We start from the raw sequence: 25,683 nt of genomic DNA, 5'->3' as shown, positions 1-25,683 counted from the left end.
ATTGTCAGAAAAAGTGGATGGATTCCCTAACTACTTTTTCAGATATAATTTAGGTGAAAATATGTTAGATTTTACAAAATGCAGGGCATTGTGAATTAAAGCAAGTTTAATTTAAATCTAGTTTATTATTGAAAGAACAAGTTAATCCTTTTTGTCATGAAAAACTTCATTTTAATTTTTACCACAGGTTTTTTTTAGGGTTTTTTTTTTTGCTTTTTTATTCTTTAGTTTTCAGAGACCAATATATGGAGTGCATTAAAAAAAATCAGAGAGATATTTTTGCCAATTCTATAAGAAGAAGGAATATTTATCCTTCCTTTCTAGTCTCTAACGAGGATGAGGAAGATTGAATTAGTGGAACAGTTCAATATTTTAAATCACAATTCTGAACCACAACATTCCCTCAACTTTATTTGCAAAACTCTTGGTGTCTCATTCCTTGAGTTTTTTCTGCTTCTGTTTCCTTCTATTTTATATGTTGGTATTTTCCCTAGATTTAATTATTATACTCTAAATAAAATTTATTTAGGTAATTTCCTAAATAATTTACCTTCAAAGAATATTAAAGGTATAATGTTTTCTAAAACCTAGAGAAATTTTAAACTTTATAGGTATATTTTTCATCTATATGTTCAATTCAGCAAGTTTCCATTGTGCTCAAAATTGCTATTAAGGAACTAGAAAAAATTTACATGACACAATTCTTTGGAAGATATTTGATTTATATGCCACTAGTTAAATCAACAATATTATATATAATTTCATCAAATCCAAAATTAGATCAATATTGTAGGATTTCAAGAAAAGTAACTAAGATTTCATTTGTACTTTAAGAAATTGGTAAGATTTGGATAGGTAGTAGTGGAAGAAGGTATTTTAGTGCTATGAATGCCGGTATGGAGAGTTTGGATTTGACTCAGTACTCAGTAGACTCCTCATTTCAGTTAACTGTATTTATTCTACAAGAAATCAAATTTTACAGGAGGAGGAATGTAGTTTTTTAAAGTTTAATTTGGTGGTTTGAAGGAATTGATTGGGACAAACTAGAAGCAAAAATAACTCTGTGGTTACAATCTAATATGAAGGGTGGTGGTGGTAGTGGTAGTGGTAGTGATAAAGTACTGGGCACAGTGTATGCATTCCACAATTACTTACCGACTTATTAATATAACTAAATTCAAATCAAAGAGAGATTTTTAATTAAGAAGGACTGATCAGATATAGAGGAATGAGTCCGAAACACATGCTAAAGTCCTGAAAATGTTGGTCAAGTTGATAGAGGGAACCAATTTAAGGCAGAATAAATTGAATTCAATTTTGACTGTTACGTTTGAGCATGGCATATGTATTTGGAAATACAGACTTTCCATACTATTAAAAGGTCTTGGACCAGAGATAAATATTTGCAAGACATCCAAATAGAGAGCTACTTGAAACAATAAGACTGAATGAACTTTTTGAAGAAGAAAGTATAGAAAGATAAAAAAAAAATGGCTAAAAACTGAGTGCTAGGAAATACCCACATTTAGAAAATAAGATGCAGAGGAGACAGGAGCAGTAAGTTGTAGGTATAGAATCTGGAGAGAAGAGCATTAAGAACTTGAGCTTCTTAAGAGTTCAGAAAATGGTAGTCAACAAATTCTGTAGACTGTGGGTTTAAAAGAGAAAAAGAATAAAAACAGAAAGGCTATTATTAGTTTTAGCAAAAAAAGATGTAATGGATAATCGTTAAGAGAACAGTGGCTGTTAACAGAAATGTTTTCTTTGGCTCCCATAAATCTTCAATAAACTTTTCTAGGCAAAGTATTGACATAGATACAAACAAGAATTTCCATAGTATTGGACCCCAATGTTCATGTACTATTGTAAGTTATTTAACTATCTATATAGAGAAAAAATGTTTGAAGACTTCTATTATCCATCCTGTGACATGCATTTACATAAATAGCATATAGAGCTCATTTATCAGTCCCTGTATTTGATACAGTGGATGCAAATTCTTAGTGAACTGGATCTAACATGTTGGAATCCCTTTCAGAAATTATGAAGTTCTTTTGATTACATCCAACCTTCTTGAAACAAAGGTCTACTTTTTAAAATAACAGAATGGTTCTAAAGTTTAGAATCACTCAAACCTCTATACATAAAAAAATATGATCAGTTATATTTATATGCCACTGATACCTGATAAAAGAATTTTTAAATACTTACTAACTGGCCTGGCCTTTCAGCCATTGTCCTTCTAGGCCTTGGCACATTGAGAGCTCAACAGAAGAATGCTTGCCTGATGATGACATAGATTCTTATCCTTATTTTCTAGATATTCCTTTAAGTGATATGTGGTGATTATCTTTTGCCAAATATTCTGCTTTACTATTATTTCCCTAATTTTTGCATTTGAACCTCAAAACACTCTTGGAAACATTATTGCCATTCACAGTGAATATTATTTTTTTTTTACCAGCATGAAGCTAAAGATGTAAGAGAAAGTTAACTCTTAAAATTCTGACTAAACAAAGTTGTTTCTAAGTAGATTAAAAATCAGCTTGCATGCTGGAACAATATCCTCTAATTTGTTTACAGTGTTTCTCCAGTATAATGGTAATGTCTAGACTATTTTGAGGAAATATGCCTGTTTCCCTGTAATGGAAATAGAAATCTATGCTTTAATCATGACTTTTCTTTATTTCTATACTATAATTCCATTTGATAGCCTATTTTGTATAATGAATGGAAAGTTTCAGAGTTCTGACCTTCTTTGGCTTCAAACTCCCATCTCAGACATTTTAATTGTGTGACCTTGGCTCTCCACTTGACCCTCTGAGGTCTCTGGGAATGAAGATTATCAGTTGCTGGGTATTTGCCAACCTGCAGGAGGAGTTTCTTCACTGGAAGTTCTCTATGTTGATGAAATTAAAGGTTCAGACAAAAAAGTAAAGATTCCATTTATTTTTTAATATTTTAATTAAGAAAATTCACATATTATAACAAGCTATGAGGGACTTGAGGAATGGAAAGACCTAGGAATTTCTAGAGAATAGGATGGCATTCCTTATTGCAAGTTTTATTTCAAGTGTTTTGATAGACCAGATCTCTCTTAAAAACTTTTTTGATGATTTGGTATATTCTATGTGACTTCAGACATTCCTAATTATTTCCTAATTTTCTTTTTTTTAATACTTTTAATTTAATACTTTAATTTAATACTTTGTAATCTTAGTGTTTTTAAAAGCAGCATGAAAACTTCAATAAATAAGTTGACTTTTGAGAAAAATGGAAGATTATTATAGATTATATTATAAAATCCTCTTATGTCTTTGTCAGGCTAAGGAAATTAATTTATGATTTTTTTTTCTTTTTCACTATTTTAAGGAGAGAAGGCAAAAGTTTCAGTTTTAGTCAATCAAGGAATGGGTGATACTACTTTGGAGTTCCACTCTATACTGAATTTTGGAATCCAGCCTTCGTAAGTGTTTTGAGTACAAGTAAAACTGGAGGTTAATAATTGCCCTGTAGTAAATGTTATATAAATTTCTTTTTTACTATTTTTTAAATTACCTTCTCCATAAATATAAATAATAATAACAGCTGACATGTATATAGTACTTTGAAGTTTGCATAGAACAAGATATCTGCTATAGTAACCCTGTAAAGGTGATGCTATCAATATTATAAACTTCATTTTACAAAGGAGAAAACTGAAGCTCAGATTTTATATCACTTCCATATGCTCATACAAAATAAGTATCACATTTGAGCCTAGGCCTCTTTTAACTCTTAGTACAGACTTTTTTTCCAAAATATGTAGAAACATCTCTGTCTGTTTGCATTTGAACTTAGAGTCAGAAAAGCTACTTCCAGTTCTGATGTTATAACTTATTTTTTTGACTGTGGGAAAACTACTTAAATTCCTTTCCTGTAAAATGAGGAATTGAACAGGATAACTTCTAAGGTCCTTTCTAGTTTCAAATCTATGATTCCATGAAGTATTTCCTGTTACTGTCCTTATAGTTTGGGTTAGTGGGTAGTACTCTAAGAAAAGTACTGGACTAGGAAGAATTAAAGGCTTGTGAGTTCAAGTTATAGCTCTGCCAATGATTTGCTATAAGCTTTTTGAACTCCACTCTACAAAATGGGGATAATTAAACCTGTCCTATGTATTTCAAAAGCTAGTTGTGAGAATAAAATAAAATATTGTATAGGTAAATACTTTGAAAAATATAAGCTTATACAAGTAAAAATTGTTATTCTGTAACTAGTTTCTAGGCAATGCTTTACTAGATGTGTTTTTTTCCCCCGATCCTCTTTCTTCTATTCTTATTCCAAATGTTCATTATCAATGAAAGTCCAGGGAACCAGAAACAGCTAACTTACATCAGAATATATTATTTCCACATAAGCATACCAGCACTAATACTTACTGGTTCCCTCTCTAGTTTCAGATCTAAGCAGGTATGTCAAATCTGCATTCTCCTTTTCCTTCCAGTCTGACAGTCACTTTGCAATTGTGTCTATGCGCCAGATTGAATTCTTGAAAAATATGATAAACCAGTCATCCTAATGTTAACAAATGCTAGAATCATATTCTCTTTCAACAGTTTTTTTCTTGGAGGCACTTTGTATTCTCCTATGTTTTAGGACAAATATCTCTCTTTCCCATCCTAAATCTATAATTTCACAAAAAATAGGCCTATATCTTAAAAGGTTAAATTTCTTTTTCTTTTAGAGCTTCTCTCTCAATAACTAATACTTTCAGTAGCTGAACTTTTCTTTTTTTTCCTTTTCAGAGTCAAATTCTCTAGCAGCATAAAAGAGATGTTGGTTCTCTTTGCCACAACAATTTATAGAGTTGTACTGAAAGTGCCACCTGATGAAACTGATCCCCGAATTCCTGCAATGACATGGGGCACCTGTGCTTTTACCATCCAGTCTGTTGGTAAAGTATATTGGGAAATTAATTGATGAATTAATTAGAACAGCTTCTTTTCAAAATCTACCCTTTTTTGTTGGTTGATTTTTTTTTCCTGAAAAGCTCTTTAGATATGTCTAAGGATTAGGTTAGGATACAGTGAGAAGGATAGCCTATATTTGCATAACACTTGAAGTTTTGTAAAGTGCTTTCATTAATTATAACCCTGTAGGGTAGCACAGATATTATCCCCATTTTACATATAAGAAAATAGACTCTTGAAACTGTCTATGGTAGCACAGCTATTAAGTGTCGGAGGCAGGATTCAAACTTAGGACTTAACTATTGTCTAAGTTTCAGATTGGATGAAATTTTTTGTGATTGAATTTGAAAGGAGAAAGTTGATTTATATTGTATGTAATTTAAATACCAATGATGCAAGTTTCAGTTTTGGACTATGAAAGTCCAAAAGTTTACTATTTGTAAAGTAATTTTCCAATAGACATTGAATGACCTTTTCTAGAATGTTGTAAAGAGGGTACTCACTCAAGTATAGGTGGGACTTAATGAATCTTTGAGTCTCTTTCCAACTCTGAGATTTTTGTATTTCACTCTTGACATAGTTTACATATATATAATGTTTTAAATTTGAAAAACACTTTACATATATCTTATCAAATAATCCTTTGAAGTAAATAATATTGTTATCCTCATTTTACAGATGAGGAACTGAGGTTTAGAACTAAGTTCAGTGACTTTCTTGTTTTCATAGAGCTAGTATTTGTTAAGATTTGCATCTTGGTCTTCCTGACTTAAGATTTGGGGAGAAAGCTCTGGAATTGGAATCGATCCAGGTTTGAATCCTGATTCTATTTAGATAATTTTTTAAAATATCCTGGTCATTTAATTATTGTGATTTTAGACAAATCATTTAATACGTCTGGTTCTGATTCTTCATGTGTAAATTCATAGAGAACATAGATTTGAACTAGGAGGGACTTTGAAGTCAAATTTCCATGTGAACAAAGAAAGAAGCAGACTGACAAAAACCTAAACCTGGGTTTGAATCTTTGCTTTATACTTTTACATGTATAACCTTAAATGAGCTCTTTCATTACCTGATTTGTAAAATGAGGTTTGAGAGAGATTTTATTTTTTAAAGGTGTTATCCAGGTCTAAATCCTAAGAACCTGTGAACCTTCTGGCTTCTGCAATGTATACCCTTGTTTTCTTACTTAGTTCTTTTCTTTTCCATGAATGACATCTGACCAATGTTTCCTTCCTAGAATCCACTTTTCTATTTTCATAGTCAGGGATATATCAGTGAACCTGACAACCTTGTTGGGAATGACCACAGTCTCTAACTTACTGGTCACCTTACCTCTTCCTTTTTGCGCATTATCACCTATCCAGCAAACAATTTGTGTGTATTTCTATTACTAGTGCTTCTGCACTTTCATCTCTATGCCTCTTGTATTTCTCTTAATTCACTGCTATGCCTAATATGGTGCACAGGAACTATGACTAAATTAAATGCTAGGGTTCTTGAGGATACAATTGGAGCAGAATTGTAGTTGGTCAGCAGAAACCTGTGAAAGTTAAAAAAAAACTATAATTATCAGTCCCTTGTTTTTCACCACTTGATTCTCCCTGATAAGATGAAAAGGAAAGATGTGTTCCTTTAACCCTTTGATGGAGATTAACTTATACATTAATGTTACTATGTGATACACTATAGAAACACAACTTTAGCATATTGCAACATTTCTCCATTAAAGAATTCGAGGGGCAGCTAGGTGGTACAGTGGATAGAGCACTGACCCTGGGGTAAGGAGGACCTGAGTTCAATCCTGGCCTCAGACATTAACAATTGCCTAGCTGTGTAAGCTTGAGCAAGTCACCTAACCCCATTGCCTTAAATAAAAAAGATTAAAAAAAAAAAGAATTCCACCATCTTCCCAGTCACCCAAGCTCTCAGCCTTCATATCATTCTCTACTCCCCTCTTTCACATTCTTTTATATCCCACCTATAGCCAAGCTCTCTTAATTTTATCTTTGCAACATCTCTAGTTTATGACCTCTAATTGCTTCTAACATTTTCACCTTAGTGCAGGCCCTGTCATCTCACACTTCAGTAACCTTCTAGGTGGTCTGCTTGCCTTATCTCTCCCCACTTTAATCCATCCTCTGTACAACTCTTAAAATGATCTTCCTAAAGCACAGTTTTGGCCATATCACCTACTTATGCAATTTGTTCCAACAACTCCCTATTCCTGTTATCTTCAAAATTAAATATATAAAATCCTCTGACATTCAAAACTGTTTTAACCTTCCCTGTTCCTAATATTCTGGCCTTCTTACATCTTTTACCCCTGCTTCCTCCTTTACTTAACCCCCATATACTCTTTGATCTAGAGACCCTGACCTCTTTGCCATTCCTGGCACAAGACTCCATCTCCTGACTTGAGCATTTACACTGGCTGTCCCATGTTCTCCCTTCTCTTGGTATCCCCAGTCCTTGACCCAAGGACTTGTTAACTCAAGGCAACTTGACTTGTTGCAAATGCTTTTCAGGTACTCCCATCTATTTCTATAGCTTCTAGGCTCTCTTGTCTTCCTTTGTGGATAGAGGAGGAGCTTAATTTAACCAAAAGATAAACATACACAAGGCATGTAATTAACAATGATCTTTGCTTCAAAATTTATTTATCACTCAATACATAGGTATTATGCTCAATTGAAGAGCTGTGGTCAGAAAAAAAAAGAAGAATCTAGATATTAATATTTCAGAGCTTTTTGGGACCTTAGAGATCATTCAAACAATCTAGATTCTTTCTTTTTTTTTTTCTGATTGCAGCTCTTCATTTGAGCATAATACCTATGAAGTGAGTGTTAAATAAACTTTGAATTGAAGAACTATTATTGCTAATTACATGAACTTTTAACATTTTGAGAACTCCTAAACCTTTAACTGAATCCCTTGAAATCTATTCTCACAATGTGAGTTTGTGCTCCACTTTCCTTTTCTTCTTATGTACTTCTAATTCTATGAAGTCATTTGCCCTCAAGGTTTTGTTTCTCCTTCATCAACTGTTTCCTTCTTAATGATCAGAATCAAATGCAAAAAAGCAGCTCCTCTTGTTGGTTCTATCCTCTTTTGGTAAATAAAATTATCATTTAGGCATGTTATATTTTTAAGCTACTCTGAGACAAAACTTCAGCATTGAGACCCCTCATCACTACAATAGTTTGCTTTTGTGCCAGGTTTTGACATATTTCCAAACAACTTCTATCATGGTGGGCTATAGTATAAATTCATAACAATATTGTTTCTGTTTCCCTCTCCATTAAGGCTAACCCAAGAGTTTTTTGCCATCTTTTCCATCCATCCCCCATATCTCACTGGGTTCCTGGATTATATCATAAGATGTCCCATAAGCATCTCAGACTTAATATATCAACTACAAAACTCATATCTTCCCCCTTAAATACCAAACTCTGCTATTACTATCAAGGGTACCATCATCATTCTAGTCTTTCTGGCTCATAACTTTGATATCATCTCCTCACACTCATTGCCATATCTTGTTTCTATCTCTAAAATTTTTCTTAGCTATCTCTTCATTTACATTCTCCTCTCCCCACCACTAGTTTAGATCTGCCTCAACTCTAATCTAAACCTTCTTTTTGTCTCCCGCTGAACTTCTTTCCACTTCAGCCCATCTTCCACACAACCACCAAGGAGATTGTCCTGAAATATAGGTTTGACCTTGTCAACCCCTATAAGCCCTTCTTTTTAAGTCTCTTCACAAACTGGCTCCATCCTAGTTTTCTAGTCTTCTTTTATTTTACTCCCCTGTTTGTTGTCTCACATCTTCCAATTCAATTTACTGACTTGTTCTTCTGTTCTGCATATAGGTTCTCCCTGATCTATGCCTTAGCTTTGTCCTCATGCCTGCCTTCTCATTTGCACCTCTTGGAACCATGGTTCTCTTTATAACTCAACTCAAGCACCAATTCCTTTTTTTTTTTTTTCCGGTTTTTGCAAGGCAAATGGGGTTAAGTGGCTTGCCCAAGGCCACACAGCTAGGTAATTATTAAGTGCCTGAGACCGGATTTGAACCCAGGTACTCCTGACTCCAAGGCCAGTGCTTTATCCACTATGCCACCTAGCCGCCCCACCAATTCCTTTTTAAAAATTGTTTTTTTTTTTATTTATCAAACATTCTTTGTTTTTTTTTCTCCTTCCTACTTTCTTCCATTCATTGGGCTGCTTCATATCAGAAGTCTGCAGGTGCTTAACTCTTATCTGTAGCTAAACCAGATTAAAATGTAATTGTGAAATATTTAATAAAAACAAATTAAAATGCCATACAACATAATGTTAATTTGTGATCTTCCAAGTTAATATAAATCTACCTCTAACTGAGTTTGTTACCATTGTTCTAGAATCATGGTTGACTATTCACCTGCTTAGAGTTCTTTGGTCTTTTTTATAATTTTGTTCTTTTTGTAACATTGATGCTGAAGTAAAAATTATTCTGGTTCTGGTCACTTCTGGTTTTCTTAACTGTTAGTGCATTCCCTCTCCAAAATGCCCAATGCTCATTTTGTGTACTTCAATGTGTGTTTATTGTCACCATATTAGAAAATAATCTAACTCCTTGAGTTTTGGATTGCTTTTGTTTTTGTATCCCCACCCCACACACTGAGTTTAGTGTCTGACACATATTGTTGTAATTGTTCACTCATATCAATCGTGTCCAACTCTTCGTGACCCCATTTAGGGTTTTCTTGGTAGAGATATTGGAATGGTTTACCATTTCCTTCTCCAGCTCTTTTTACAGTTGAGGAAGCTGAGGCAAACAAGGTGAGGTAACTTGACCAGCTAGGAAGTGTCTGAGGCCAGATTTGAACTCAGATTTTCCTGACTCAAGACCTGGCCATCTTTGTACTTCAATAACTAGCTGACTGCCTGGCACAGAGGAAACACTTGAACATTAGTCATCACCTGATTTGATATACTGAAGTCTGCTGAAGTTTACATGGTTCTTGAGGTTTCATCTTAAATCACAGCTATCTATAAGAAATAAAATATAACGAACAATGAAGTATTCCTATATGTGAAAAACAATGATACTAAAAAGATAGAGATTGAGTGGAGCTTTTTACAATACATATTTGCGGAGGGGGGAAGGGAAAATAAAGTTTATAGGCACCTCAGTGGCAAAATGATTATTGGACTGCTGACCCAGGAGTCAGGAGGACCTTCATTTAAATCCTGCCTCAGACGCTTAGTATCTGTGTGACTCTAAGCAAGTCACTTCAGCTCTGTCTTTCTTGGTTTCCTCAAGACTATAATTGCTGTTACATAAAAGGGTTGTATTTAGGATAAATTGACATAATATTTGTAAAGCACTTTTCAAGCCATAATACCCTATATAAATGCTAGTTGTTAAGATTATTGTTACTACTGTTATTATTGTTGTTGTTATTATTATTATTATTGTTATTATCATCATTATCATTACCTTTGAATACTTTACTTGAAACTAGAAATGGTGAGAAAATTTAAGATGATTAAATTGCATTTTGAAAATGTTAAATTCTGTTGGAATTTTAATAAGCCATATTTTCCATTTCATGAAGTAAGAAGGTGATAGGGAAGGGTGATCAGGGCACTAAATAAAATCACCTTCAGGAAAAGGATACAAATAATATGGCAGGAATGATAGAGTTTGGAGTAAGCTGTAATGCTTATTCTTTTTCCAAGACTGATCATTTAGCTATATTACAAAGCAGTCTTTGAAATTAAACTGCATAAGTTATGTTACCTCTTTGACTAATGTTCATTTATTTAGATAATTGGGGAAATTTGCATCTGACCAGGAATTGAAACTTTGAAGGAAAATATGTCATACTATTTTAATGAGAACAAATACGTTTGACTACAGTAGTGGGGGCCATACACAGAAAGTAATACAATATGTGTTATGGTTTTTAGAATCCATATTTTTGATGCTTTTTTTGTTCATTTTTAAGACAATCTGCTGGAAGATGAGGGCAAACCTCTATTTGGAGCTCTTCAAAATAGACAGGTATATCTTAAGTACCTATTACTTATTATTGTTATTATTATCACTACTAATATTATCCTATGTAACATACTATTTATGTTGTGTTTTTTAGGAACCCAGTGTGAGCCCATTGATTATATTTAACTTTTATTAACTTCCTATTGCATTCAAGATAATATTAATAAATAATATTATTAAAAATAATATTAAAATGATTAATTTTGAATTTTATGAATTGGTATCATGTTGAAGAATGGATACCTACGTCCTAGTACATTTACAAAACTATCTTCATTTTAGATTTAGTTACTCATGGAACAGATTCCAGAGAGTCATATGCAAAATTATTTCAAGTGATACTTATTCATTTTAGTTCAAGTAATCAGTTTTCAGCAAGCTGGCCTTTGTTATTTTATAGCTCCTTGGCATTATACTCCTCATTAAAATCCCAAGTTCCCAGGACTCCAGAGATTTCTTTGGTGGTAAGAGAGGAACCTTGAACCAGTTTCATTTCAAAAACTCCCTGTAAAGCATACAATAGGTCTTTAAGTGTGCGAAACACTGTGGTCCTAAAAGGGTGATTTGGATGAGTATAGATTTGAATAATCCAGATTTGGTGGAGATAGGAATTTTATATTAGTCCAAGTATAGTAGCTGCTTTAGAACTGTTTGCTTGGAGTCTAGTGAGGAAGACCAAAGATAACAGATACTTCATGAGTTAGGCATTCATTTCAGTTGTTTCTCTGTCATGATCTGTGTTAGAATTTCTTGATTCATATTTGCACAGGCATATAGTTCTAAGATTAAAAGTAAATCAAATTAATACTCAGAAGTTGCATTCTAAGCTGGTAAGAATTTTTATCAGAATTGAAATAAATACTTCTTGGGGGTGAGAAAGCTTTAAAATTTTAGCTAACTGATCCTGAATTACATAAGTTTTTTAGAAAGTAATTGAATAAAAAGGTATTTAGTATGTAGCAAACACTGTGCTAAGTATTAGAAATTTAAAAAGAAAAAGAGGAGACAGTCCCTGCTCCTAAGGAGGTCATATGCTCATATTCTCATTTGTAGGACACAGAACATTAAACATTTGAAAGAATTCAGCTATAAGGTGAATTGAAAGCCTTAGAAAGTCTAAGACACAATGATTAGACAGATGGAAAGACCAGGGGTCCTTAGGGTGCATCAGCAGGTCAAATGGCAGTGCACATGATGCCCATGGCATAGCAATGGGATCAAGCACCACTTAATATAGTGTTCTCTTTCACTGCAAGGTTTATGTTTAGGGGACTCCTAGGTTATCCAAGTGTTCTTCTTATTTGACTGCCCCAATGGGGTCTAGGTGACCCACAGTCTTCAAAGGAAAGGTGATGGGGCATGCCATGGGAAGGGAAAGGTGCTATTTATTAGTAGTTCTTTTTATCTACATGGTGTTGAAGTGCCCATAACATCTGCTATGTCCATATCTTTTCTTTCTATCTACATATACATACATACATATGTGTGTGTATAATATAAATATACATTCGTGTGTGTGTGTATAAATCACAAGTATGTATTAGGAACTTAAACCCTTTTATAATTAAAAAAATTACTGAGTAATAAATATTAACTATATTTCCATAAATTCTTTTTCAATCTTTTATTTCACACAAATGTATTTTGAAAAATACCTTATCTTAGAGTGTAATTTCATTTAACTATTTAATATACTTATTTTCAGGTAATAATATAGTAGGCCTACTTGTCATTTTTAACATTTGTACATATTCCATCATATTACTGTCATAATTGACATTTCTTTATTATATTATTTCCAATAATACCATTAGTTTAGCATAATTACTTTTATTATCTTTAATGAAATTACAGCCTTGCTTTTTTGCTCCTTTTTTCTTCTTCCAATTTAGCACAGTGGCCTGAAAGCATTAGTACAGTTTGCTGTGGCACAGAGGATTACTGCTCCTCAGAGTCTTATACAGAAGCATCTTGTCCGTCTCCTATCAGGTACAGTCTTTGAATTGTTACTGTCTTACTATATTTTCTCGTGCACTTAAAAAAATATGAAAATAGATTTGTTGAAAAATAGGATTAATGTCTCTATATCCTGGCAAGAAGCTAGTGCCTATAATTAATACCTAGTTCATGAAGAGCTAGACATCTTCCACAAGCACTTAATTATATACCACTTTAAATAGAGAGTTTCCCAAACACTGTTTTTCTTAGTCTGTGATAACCCTTTAATCCATCTAGTTTTTTCCTTCTGCATTCTCTTAGCTCAGGACTGCTGACTACTACAACTACTAGTATTATTGTCTCTTTGCTATAGAAAAGAACGTGTGTGTGTGTGTGTGTGTGTGTGTGTGTGTGTGTGTGTGTGTTGAACTATATTGTGGGCAATTCTGTTTTTAAATCCTAAAATAGTTGCTAAATCAAATAGAAGTAAAGTGAAACTATCAAAATGGCAAATAATAATTTACTTTAAATCCTTTCTAAGGAGACAAATAGTAGTAGGACTGGCAGGCTACTGACAATTCAGTAACATACATGGTTCCATATTGCTTCAAAAGAAAAAGAATCCTTATAATAAAAAAAAATACAGGTTGATATTTTCTTTATCATCAAAATTTTCTTAAATGCTTATTATTTGTCCTTATTGTGGTGTAAGTACCAAGGGCATAGGAATGTAATCCACAAAAGTCTATCTTCAGAGAGTTCACAATTGATCTGGGGCATTTATATAAAAAGAAAAATTATATTAGGTATATTGTCAAGTAGCATAACTAAGTATCAAATGAAGAATGCAGAAAATGTCACAAAGGATTTAGGAAAGAAACATCAGTTAGGACTAGGAGAGACAGAAAAGGTTTCACAGAAAAGTTAGATTTGAGCCTTACCTTAAGGGGTGGACAGGTCTTATTTGAGGGAAGAAAAGAGAGAATTCTAGTCAATAGAATAGTTATGAGGAATGTCCAGATTTGCACATAAGTCAGTTTGGCTGAAATTGTAAATTCGCATAAATAAATTTGTGAGAACAGATTTGATAGATAAGAGATAGCTAACACCATTGAAAGACAAAATAAGAAATATGTTCATCTTTAGAAAGTGGAAAGTCATTGAAGGTTTTTCAGAGGGAATGAAGCATAAAAATTGTGAGTTGGGAAAATAAAGTTGCATGAGGTGTATGAATCAGAAGTGGTCTAGTGTTGAAGGAGACTAGTAAGAATATCATTGCAGCAGTAAAGGTAAAGGTTATAGGTGGCTTATGATAGAAATTGTGGAAAATGCAATGGAGAGTCAAGAGATGGGTAGGAAGAATTAGGAAGGAAAATTTTAATTTAAATTTTTAATTTGAAACTTTTTAGTGGTAAAGAGAGAGAAGGGTCTGATAAAGGTCTCAGTTCTAAAATATAAAGAGAGCTGCATCAAATTTATAAGGTTACCAAGTCGTTCCCCAATTGATAAATGGTCAAAGGATATGAATAGGCAGTTTTCAAAGGAAGAAATTAAAGCTATATATCATCATATAAAAAATGCTCCAAATCATTACTGATTGGAGAAATAAAAATTAAAACAACTATGAGGTTTCGCCACACACCTGTCAGATTGACTATGATGGCAAAAAGGTAAAACAATCACTGTTGGAGAGGTTGTGGGAGGATAGGGACATTAATGCATTGTTGGTGGAGTTGTGAACTGATCCAACCATTTTGGAGAACAATATGGAACTATGCTGAAAGAGCAATGACCAGCAATTCCAATACTAGGCCTGTATCCAGAAGAACTCATAAAAAACAAGAGAAGTCTCATATGTTCCAAAATATTCATAGCAGCCCTTTTTTGTATTGGCAAAGAATTAGAAATTGATAGGATGCCCATCAGTTGGTTAGTGACTGAACAAGTTATGGTATATGAATGTTATGGAGTTCAATAAGAAACCATGAATGGTCAGACATTAGTGAAACATGGGATGAATTACAGGAACTGATGCTGAGCAAAGGGAGCACAACCAAGTACACACTAACAATAACATTGTGAGTTGATCAACTTTGATGGATGCAATTCCTCTCAGCGGTTCAAAGAGCTAGGACAATCCTAGGAGACCTGCTATAGATAATGCAGTCCACATCCAGAGAAAGAAAAACAAGACCAAAAAACTCTATAGAATCTGAATGAACACTGCATTCACTTTTTAAAAATTTCTCTTATATTTTCTTTCCTGTCACATGGTTTTTCTTCTTTTCCCTTAATCCTAATTCCTTATACAGAAAATGACTAATCTGTAAGCATGTTAAACAAGTGTGTATGTTCATTATTTCACCGCTGAGGGGGAGGTGGGTGAGAAGATAGAGTGGAAGGAAATTATGAAACTTAAAAATATGCATATGTCTGTGGATGAATGTTGAAAAACTTTCAGAACATGTAATTGGAAAAATAAAATATCAATTGGAAAAGGAGAAAGATAGGAAAGCAAGATGATTTCAGGATTTTAGAGCAATCTACGTATACAGGTGATATATAATTGACAGTAAAATCTCAAATATAGAATGATTTGGAGAAGTTTGATTTCATTTCAGGAACTTGAGCTCAGGTGAGAGGTCCCAGGTAGAAAAATAGACTTCACAGTTAAAGTCACCATATAAACATGACAATTGAAGCAATTGAGGTAGAAGAGCTCTCTAAAAGCGAGTATAGAGAAATGAACATGAAGATTATTTGAGATTTTAGAGGAAGAAGTAAAGCCAGGGAAGAATGGTCATAGAGATAAGAAAGTGACTAAGGGGTTTTAGTGTCAAAATGGAGTCATGATCCAAAATATCAAATATTGCTGAGATGTCAAGGAAGAAAAAGACAAAGAGTAATTTCATTAGTTTGCTTGGAATAGAAGCCAAAAAGCAAAAATCTTAAAAACTAGGTTACAAAGAAGTTTTTAATGAAAAGAAGGCAAGAAATTTGACATTTATCTAGAGGGGTTAACAAAATTAAGCAGGTTTTTCTTTCTATCTCTTTAAAAAAATATTTATTGAACATTTCATATGGTACTACACAAACATTGCTTATTTAGAAAAAACAGTTCTTTTACAAAGAAGTACTTGAATGCTAGGCAAAGCAATTTAAACTTTACTTGATGAGTAATGAGTAGCCATTAAATATTTTTTCACAAAACTCACATCTGGCTATCTGACCTCAGGTTAAGTGATTAAATATTTTTGGGCCTCAGTTTCTTATTTTAATTGTTATTAATCTTTATTAAAATGAGCAACTTGAACTAGATAATCTCTTTGATCCATTTCAGCACTAAGACCAGATCAATATATAAGGAAATTTAGTTTTCTAATAGTATGAAAGATGAATTGAAGGGTAGTAAAAAGACAGGAAGACTTATTGCAGCAGTGACCTGCCTTTTCTAATGTAGTGGTCTAGGTAAATTATAATGAGGACTTGTACTAAGAAGGAGGGATCAGAGAAAAGAGGATAGATATGAAAGTTGTGATGAAACCTTTTAAGATAGTGGAACTGATGAGATATGAGTGATATGGCAGAAGAAGGAGTTAAAGAAAACAGAATATGGGAGACTGATGATGATAAATGAAGTCAGGACTTGTAACTTGATGGCTAAGTGAATGACTGTGAGAAGTCCAACTTCTCTGCATGACCTTGAGACTACTGCAAATGCACCAAATTAAAGAACAATTTGTTCCTTTATTTATCCATCCCTTTTTGAAAATATCACCTTAATTTCCAAATATTGCCCTTCCTCTTCCAAAACCCTTATAATATGGATTAGAAAGAAAAAGAAAAAATAGTTAATGAACATGTCATCCATGTCTGTCATTGTATATAATTCTCCACAGTCATTGTCTCCCACTTCTTCAAAGAATAGATTGAAGTACATTTTCTCATCCCTTTTCTGGGTCTACACGTGATAATTTTAATTATATAGCATTTGTTTTTAGACAAGGACAGCTTCTTTTAAAAAGGAGAAACTTAAGCAGAAAAAATATTGTAGTAAAAATAAAAGATCATACAACGGTAGGCTCCAGTAAAGTGAATAAATAGAGAATAAAAGAAGACAAAAAGAGAAACCTCGAAAAGAAAAGAAAATAGAATTCAGTAGCCACTTTATTTTTAGAAGAAAGAACTTTTAAAAAATGAGATAAAAGAAGATCTGACATCTACATGATTGGAAATAATATTGTTAAAGACATCAAGAAGACTATTTTAAGAATAGACACTATATAAAAAGTGGTAGAAAAACCTCATTGAAATAAGAGATCATTGAGTAAATGCCTTAGAGTGAAATAATTCATAGTTAGAATACCAGTAATAGATTAAAATGACATTTAAAATGGCTGAAATAGAAAATCTTGCATATTTACAAACCAAAGCAATAGGGCTAGAGGAGTAACAATTTGAGAATTATTAGGCTCACAGAAAAATACAAAGAAACAATCTGAATTTCATTCTAGACAGTCATTTAAGAAAATTGTCTGGAAGCATTGTAAACAGAACACAAAGTCTATAGTAGAGTCTACAGGACATTAACAAAAAGCAATCTTACTTTTTTTTTCCATTTTGAAATGTAGTTGCCAAATTTGGTACTTTAGGATCAAAGAATAAATTTTTTAAATTGCTATAAAGAAGTAGTCTATCTAGCACAAAGCACTAACTAGGATTGGGAGACTGATCTGCTTTGTCCAAGAATATAAAGACTAAAGGGTATAGCAATGTATATTTATAAATAATTTCCTTTGGAAAAATAAAAAACTGGACACAGTCTTTGATATGGAAGTTGACCAAACAACTGAAACTTAAGGAAGTATCCTGGAATTGAATGTAAGTAATGACTAAAGGATGACTTCTTCTTTACCATGGACTTACGAGGTGATAAGCTACTCTATTTTTTTCAGCCAAGATCTTTGTCAAAACACAAAGATCAAGAACTTGAAGGTAGAAGAAGAAACCGAAGTAGATCAGCTAGTGGATTGAAGGAAAAGGTAGGGAGAGGAGTGAAATAACTCAAATTCAGGTATGCAAGTGAGGGCTAATCAAATAAAGAAGGAGAAATTGAGTGAGATAGTATATATCCCTAATAAGACACTCCTAGCTTTGCTACTTGCTGACTGTCACCTTGGACAAGTTACTTAAGACTTCAGAAGATTCCGCAGTTTCCTTATCTGTAAAATAAAGGGATTGAGTTAGATGACTATTAAGATCTCTTACCACACTAAGTCTTCAATCAATTCTATTCAATGAGCATTTATTAAGTACCCATTATAGAACTTCTAGTTACAAAGAAAAATGCTAAACAATCTCAGCTTTACATGAACTCCTACTCTATAAAGAGATATATCAACCCAGAAAAAGTATATGTAAAATAGATGTCAATGGAGGGTAGAGAATGATCACTCAGGGGCTAAAGTAAACCCTTGGAGGAAGTAGCACTTAATGGATTCTAAGAAATGAAGGTGAGGAGGGAGAACATTCCAGGCTATTTGGAATAGTTGTCAAAAGACATGCAAGATGGAAGATAGGATACAATGTACAGAGAACAGCAAGTAGACTATTATTTTTAAGTGTAGAATATAGATTATTAATTTGAAATAATCCAGAAAGGCCAATTGGATCTAATTTGTGAAAAAAATTAAATGCCAAATAACAAGATTTGTATTTCAGCCTAAAGGAACTTTGAAGTTTCTTGAGCCTGACCTTTTCAGACCCTTTCAGAAATATCACTTTGGCATCTGTGTAATCTGTAGGCAGGGAAATCTATTAGGAATCGGTAATATGCCAGGCCAGAAGTAATGAGAACCTGAAGTAGTGTGCTAGCTATGGGAGTATAGAAGGGAATGCTATCATAGATATTGTGAAATTAGGAGCTACAAGTTAGGATTTGGCTTTTTATTGAATTTGAGTGGTGAGGAAAACTGAAGGAAAGAAGGAAAGTGAAGAGTAGATGACTTCAGAGCTGCCAACCTAAGAATCTGAAAAATTGGTGCTCTTAACAGACATAGGAAGGGGAGTGTTTTTTTGGATGTGGGGTTGGGAATTGGGGGAGCAAGAAGCCCATGTGTTATGTTTTACATGTGTTGACGATGAGATGTCTATGGTACATCCAGGAAGGAGATGTCTTCAAGGCAAATAGTGATGTGGGACCAGAGCTCAAAATAGAAACAGCACTTGAATATGTAGATTTGGGAGTCAACTACATAGATATAATAATCTATGGGAACTGATGAAATCACCATTGAGAGACTAATAAGAATAAAAGAGAAGAGTACTTTGGACAGAATGCTTTGATACATTAATCTGGCATTGCAAGGGAGTGATTAAGCAATAGGATCATTTAAAAAATTAATTCATTAAAGAAATTAGCAGTTTTTTCAAGAAATTTAACTGGAAGAGAGATAAATATAAAGATAGAAATAAATACCTGGTAGCAGTGGAAAGGAAAAAGGAAAGGTCTGAGGTTTTTGTTCAATTTTTTAAGGGACTGAGAACATATTTTTAAGCTGAATGACAGGGTCATTGGAGAAAGTGATATTGCCTGAGGGGGAGAGAATTTCTGCTAAAACAAGATTCTGTGGAGGCTAGAAGGAATAGAAACAAGTATATAAGTGGAAGAAATAGCTAAAAGGCACAGTATCTTCCTTTTTGTGTGACCACAGAGAAAGAAAGAGTGGGTGATTGATAATACCATGCTATGCCCATAGAATTTAAACAGTTATAAATTTTACAAATGTAAATTGATGTTCCTGCCCAAATTTCTCTTTGAGTGTTCTGCTCCTTTACAGAAGTTTAAAGTTACTGGGAAGGGAGGACAGAGATAATTGAAGCAAGACCTCTCAGAGTCTGAGTGGGCAGCCTGAGCCTTTCTATAGCTAGAATAAAGTAGTCATTCCATCAGAGAAATCGAAGATTCCAGATGGAGGTGATGAAGTGAAGAAGACAGATCTAAAAAAGATCAGAAATGCAGATGAAGTAGTTAACTTTGGAAAGGGTTCATAGATCTTTTTTCATTGAGATTGAAGAGAAGACAAATGATGGAAAAGTAGTGGAAAATACATCTTAAAACTTGAATAGGCCTGGTTTCATGTACATCAGTACTCAATGCACCAGACCACAACTCTTTTGCACTTTAATAGGCAATATGTATCTATTACTTTGACCAGAATGATTCAACATCTATAATATATAACTAGGCTGTTCTTTTGTGACAGTCACACAGTCCATTGCTAAGTTTGAACTTTAAAGCCAGTGCAGATTGTTAGGGCAGCAATTGTATTGCTTTTCATTGTATCAAAAATCCAGTGTCGGGGCGGCTAGGTGGCGTAGTGGATAAAGCACCGGCCTTGGAGTCAGGAGTACCTGGATTCAAATCTGGTCTCAGACACTTAATAATTACCTAGCTGTGTGGCCTTGGGCAAGCCACTTAACCCCATTTGCCTTAGAAAAAAAAACCCTAAAAAAAAAAAAGAATCCAGTGTCACCTCCACAGCTTGATGAGACATTTTTTAAAATTATGTAGATGAAGGGAAGAAAAGGAATAAGAATTTCTATATCTACTATGTGCTAAAAATTCCCCTTCCCCCAAATATCTCATTTAATCCTCACAACCCTAAGCTACTGCTTATTAGCTGTAGTAGCTATTATCATTCCCGATTTTTTTTTTTTTTTTTTTTTGGCTAAGAGAAGTGAGAATTTGCTTAGGGTTACATGACTATTAAGTTTCTGAGGTCATATTTGAACTCAAGTCCTCCTAACTCCAAGACTAGCATTCTTATCTATTCTTCTACTAGTGATGACAAAAATATAAAAATTTTTCAGGTGGAGAATAGCCTAATAAAAGTACAAGTGGTAAGATCATTCATTGAAATTCATTGGAAGAAGGTTGGATTTAAAACTTAACAAAAATAGAGTGGTTTGGGAATAGCTCCTGTGAGAAATGTGCTAACAGTCAACAAAAGGTAAGGAATAGAATTGCCAAGAAAAAATGTAAACGTAGTTAAAGTTACATCTCATTAACTTGTGACTGGACTAGTCTTTGTATTAGGTGTTATCTTAAGGGAAAATGTAGTTGTTTTTTAAATTTTTTTTTTGTTTTTTTCAAGGCAAATGGGGTTAAGTGGCTTGCCCAAGGCCACACAGCTAGGTAATTATTAAGTGTCTGAGACCAGATTTGAACCCAGGTTCTCCTGACTCCAAGGCCGGTGCTTTATCCACTACGCCACCTAGCCGTCCCACTATGCCACCTAGCTGCCCCTGTTTTTTAATTTTTAAAAATTTTTTAAAAGATTTTATTTATTTTGTGTTTTATAATTTTTCCCCTCATCTTACTTCCCACCCCACCCCCCACAGAAGGCAATTTGTCAGTCTTTACATTGTTTCCATGGTATACATTGTTCCAAATTGAGTGTGATGAGAGAGAAATCATATCCTTAAGGAAGAAACATAAAGTATAAGAGATAGCAGGATCAGACAATAAGGTATCAGGGTTTTTTTTTTTCTATATTGAAGGTAATAGTCTTTGGTCTCTGTTCAAACTCCGCATTTGTTTCTCTGGATACAGATGGTATTCTCCATTGCAGACAACCCCATATTGTCCCTTGTTGTTGCACTGATGGAATTAGCAAGTTCATCAAGGTTGATCATCACCCCCATGTTGCTGTTAGGGTGTACAGTGTTTTTCTGGTTCTGCTCATTTCACTCAGCATCAGTTCATGCAGATCCCTCCAGGATTCCCTGAGTTCCCATCCCTCCTGGTTTCTAATAGAACAATACCACAGTTTGCTAAGCCATTCTCCAATAGAAGGACATTTCATTTACTTGATTTCCAATTCTTTGCCACCGCAAACAGTGCTGCTATGAATATTTTTGTACAAGTGATATTTTTACCCTTTTTCATGATCTCTTCAAGGTATAGACCCAGTAGTGGTATTGCTGGATCAAAGGGTATGCACATTTTTGTTGCCCTTTGAGTGTAGTTCCAAATTTCTCTCCAGAAAGGTTGGATGAATTCACAGCTCCACCAACAGTGTAATAGTGTCCCAGGTTTCCCACAACCCTTCCAGCAATGATCATTATCCTTTCTGGTCATATTGGCCAATCTGAGAGGTGTGAGGTGGTACCTTAGAGAAGCTTTAATTTGCATTTCTCTTAATAATTAATGATTTAGAGCAATTTTTCATATGACTATGGATTGCTTTGATTTCCTCATCTGTAAATTGCCTTTGTATATCCGTTGACCATTTGTCAGTTGGGAAATGGCTTTTTTTTTTTTAAATATGACTCAATTCTCTGTCTATTTTAGAAATGAGTCCTTTGTCAGAAGCATTAGTTGTAAAGATTGTTTCCCAGTTTACTACATTTCTTTTGATCTTGGTTACAGTGGTTTTATCTGTGCAAAAGCTTTTTAATTTAATGTAATTGAAATCATCTAGTTTGTTTTTAGTGATCTTCTCCAACTCTTCCTTAGTCATAAACTGCTCCCCTTTCCATAGATCTGACAGGTAAACTAATCCTTGATCTTCTAATTTGCTTATAGTATTGTTTTTTATGTCTAAATCCTGTATCCATTTGGATCTTATCTTGGTATGGGGTGTGAGGTGTTGGTCTAATCTAAGTTTCTTCCATACTAACTTCCAATTTAAGGGAAAATATAGTTAATGTTACTTCACCTGTTATGAAATAATACATTTAGGAATCTTCAACTCAACTAATTGTTAAACTATTTAATTTCTTGTCTATTGTAATTATGAAATTAGTCATCAAGTAGGATTGACAACACAATATGTTAAATGGAGAATAGAAATAAATAAAAGTATAGTGTATTATTATTCTTGAAAACATGTTTAAATGCTAGCAACATAGACTAGTAGAGTACCAGCATCTTTAGCTGAGTGTCTTGATTTGACAGTATTCTAAATGTAGTAGAAGTGGATTATTGTGAAAAGAAACCTACTTACTGGAATTGAATCCATCAGATTAGAGGTTTCAGACTAACTAGATAGAACTCAGCATAAAAGCATTTGAATAATTTCTACTGATAATGAATCAAGCTAGTCCTCAAATGATAAAAAGACAAAAATAAAGGAAGAACCAAGCAATGAACTTGAATGGAAGATCAGTGTTTTGTATAAAATTATTTTTCTGTTGGTGTAACTGTGTGTAGACATTTACCAGCACAACAAAGAACCAATTAGACATTTTTTAAAAGATGGCCTTCAAAGAACTATTACCTTGATTTATTAATAAAATAGGCGATTAAGATTATGTGCAGCATATTATTTACTGTTGGATAACTCAGTTGTAGCAGTTGCTCTAAAATGTGTTCTGCAGCTTAATAATAAAGCACTTAATCATGTCATTTTAATACAAAGAATGAAGTGTGAATAGAAAAGATAATTTTAAAGTCAGAGAAAATCTGAGAAGGCTTAGTCTTACCAAAAACTGTCACAGTAATAGAATAAATCTCCTCAGACATTATCCTCATTTTTAAAAAGTAAATATAAATTCTAAAGTAAAAAAAAAATCTATGCATGCCTAAATTGGCTTCTTATTCTGAGATTAGAAAACTAAAATTAAAGTCCCAGTGTATATATTATTATTTAGTTCTGCTGAACTACTTTTTCCCCTTCTCTTTATTTTTCTTTCTTTCTTTCTTTCTTTTTTTGCAAGGCAATGGGATTAAATGACTTGCCCAAGGACACACAGTTAAATATTAAGTGTCTGAGGCTAGATTTGAACTCAGGTGCTCTGACTTTCAAGGCTGGTGCTCTATTCACCATGCCACCTAACTGCCCGCAACAATATAAGAAAAGAAAAGAAAAGTAAACAGGGGAAAAAAGAACAATTCTGCAAAACTAATATGCTTCAGTAAAATCCCAATAGTACATATTTGCAGTATTCTATGTATAGAATCTCCCACTTCTGCAAAGAACAGAGGCTTTCTTTTTCTTTTTTAATTCTCTGGGGCCAAATTTTATTATTATAGCACCAGAGTGTTCAGTTTTGTTGTTCTATTTACATTTTTATAGTTATTGATATACTGTTTTCATGGTTCTGCTTCCTTCCTTCCTATCAGTGGTAACAAACTCAAAAAGAAATGGAAGTCACTAAATGATGTTAGGTTCCCAGTAGGCTGCATATTGACTTAGAAAGTATGTTAATATTATCTGTGTTATATTGTATTTTTAATTATAGTGTTAAATATTTCCCAGTTTATCTGCTTTGTGATTGCTGTCTTCAGGCTGTATCTTTGACATTTCTGCTTTTAATCTGTTTATTAGACTTCCCATGCTTTTCTGAATTCATCTTGTAATATGATTTATTTAACTAGTCAATATTTTATTTTATTTTCAATTCTTGGCTATGCTATCTCAAAAAGACTTGTTTTGAACATTTAGTATTTATGTGACCTTTCTTTCTGTCTTAGACTTTCTTACTCCCAACTCATTCTTACTACCAAACCATTTTTCTATATCTGAAACTAATGAAACCACTATTTGCAAAATAATTATCATTCTCTGACTCCTGAGAGAGATTGATAATATAGGGCTCCAGACAAAGGAGGAAAAAAACACTGAAGGAGGAGAAATTGGAAATTGGAAACAGACCATTTGATTTTAGAAATGTAAATACTTATCTCTGTCTGGGAGATTTTGTTTATGAGACTTCATTGAAGTGATTACCTGTCTCTGTAAATTTTTCAAAGCCTATTTGCTTCTTTTATATCAATCCTCTATATTCATAGAACAGACTGAATTTTGTGAGTATATAAATTTTTCATTCATGGTCTAAACTTCTCAATTCTATAATTGTTATATTCTAGTTTCTGTTTGTTTCTTGTGATTCTGAAGTTCAGTTTAGAATCAGGTTCAGATTTTACACATTCCACTTATTATGTCTATGACTTTGGCCAAGTCATTTGAAGCTCTCAATTCTCTCAGTATATAATGAGTGGGTTAGATAGTTATGACCTTTTACAGAACCTTTCAACCAGTGATGTGCTAGTAAATATTTAATAACCAACTTCCTGGGAGGGAGATATGCTCATATTTTTAAGTTTAATTTTCATTTTTAACATTTTCTCCATCACTTTCTTAAAACTAGAAATTAACAAAATAATAAATCAAGTCCTGATTTGTAGTGTCTGCTCAATGTCAAGGAATAAATGCTTATACTGGAATTTAACAGTCAGCTCTCACAAACTGATTTAAGCTGGCTCCAGCAAGCTCTAGCACACCTCTGCTTCCAACTGGATGATCTCATGACTATTGATTATTGTTCCTTGTTAAAGGATGTTGTTTCTTTTTGGAAGAGCTTCTGTTTTTTCTTTTATGTTATAGTAGGCCTATGACTTTTATGGCATCCAGGTTAATTATTTGTATCTATGAATTTTTCAATGATCTGCATAATTTTATTACTTTCATAGCCTATATTTCCAGCTATTGTGTATAATTCTGTTTTGAAAAGTAAGATTATTATTGGTTACTTCTATTAATTTGGGGAAGGGGAGTGGAGAGTATTTTAATGTTATTCTATTGCATGACCATGCAAGTCATTTTCTTCATTATTTCTTCTTGATCTTTCTCAACATCTTATAATTCTGGTTTAGTTTTCTTCTTGTGAACTTTAAACTTTTTTTCCCTCAAGTTCTTTTGTTTGGTCTAAGATTTTTTTTAATCATGCCAATTC

General features: G+C 33.3%; 1 protein-coding gene across 4 annotated transcripts in view; it reads left to right on the top strand.

Moving 5' to 3' along the window:
• Positions 1 to 25,683, top strand: part of UBR1 (ubiquitin protein ligase E3 component n-recognin 1) — a 181,329-nt gene that overhangs the window by 121,242 nt on the left and 34,404 nt on the right. For all 4 annotated transcript variants that reach the window (XM_074235207.1, XM_074235208.1, XM_074235209.1 and 1 more), the window contains exons 34-37: positions 3,373 to 3,466; positions 4,788 to 4,936; positions 10,952 to 11,007; positions 12,897 to 12,993. In XM_074235207.1, coding sequence (XP_074091308.1) covers positions 3,373 to 3,466; positions 4,788 to 4,936; positions 10,952 to 11,007; positions 12,897 to 12,993 — 396 coding nt within the window. The remainder of the gene's footprint in view (positions 1 to 3,372; positions 3,467 to 4,787; positions 4,937 to 10,951; positions 11,008 to 12,896; positions 12,994 to 25,683) is intronic.

Source organism: Macrotis lagotis, chromosome 4, assembly GCF_037893015.1.
Source record: "Macrotis lagotis isolate mMagLag1 chromosome 4, bilby.v1.9.chrom.fasta, whole genome shotgun sequence".
NCBI classification, from domain to species: Eukaryota; Metazoa; Chordata; class Mammalia; order Peramelemorphia; family Peramelidae; genus Macrotis; species Macrotis lagotis.
Note: the sequence above shows the minus strand (reverse complement) of the source record. Positions and strands in the feature narration are given on the sequence as shown.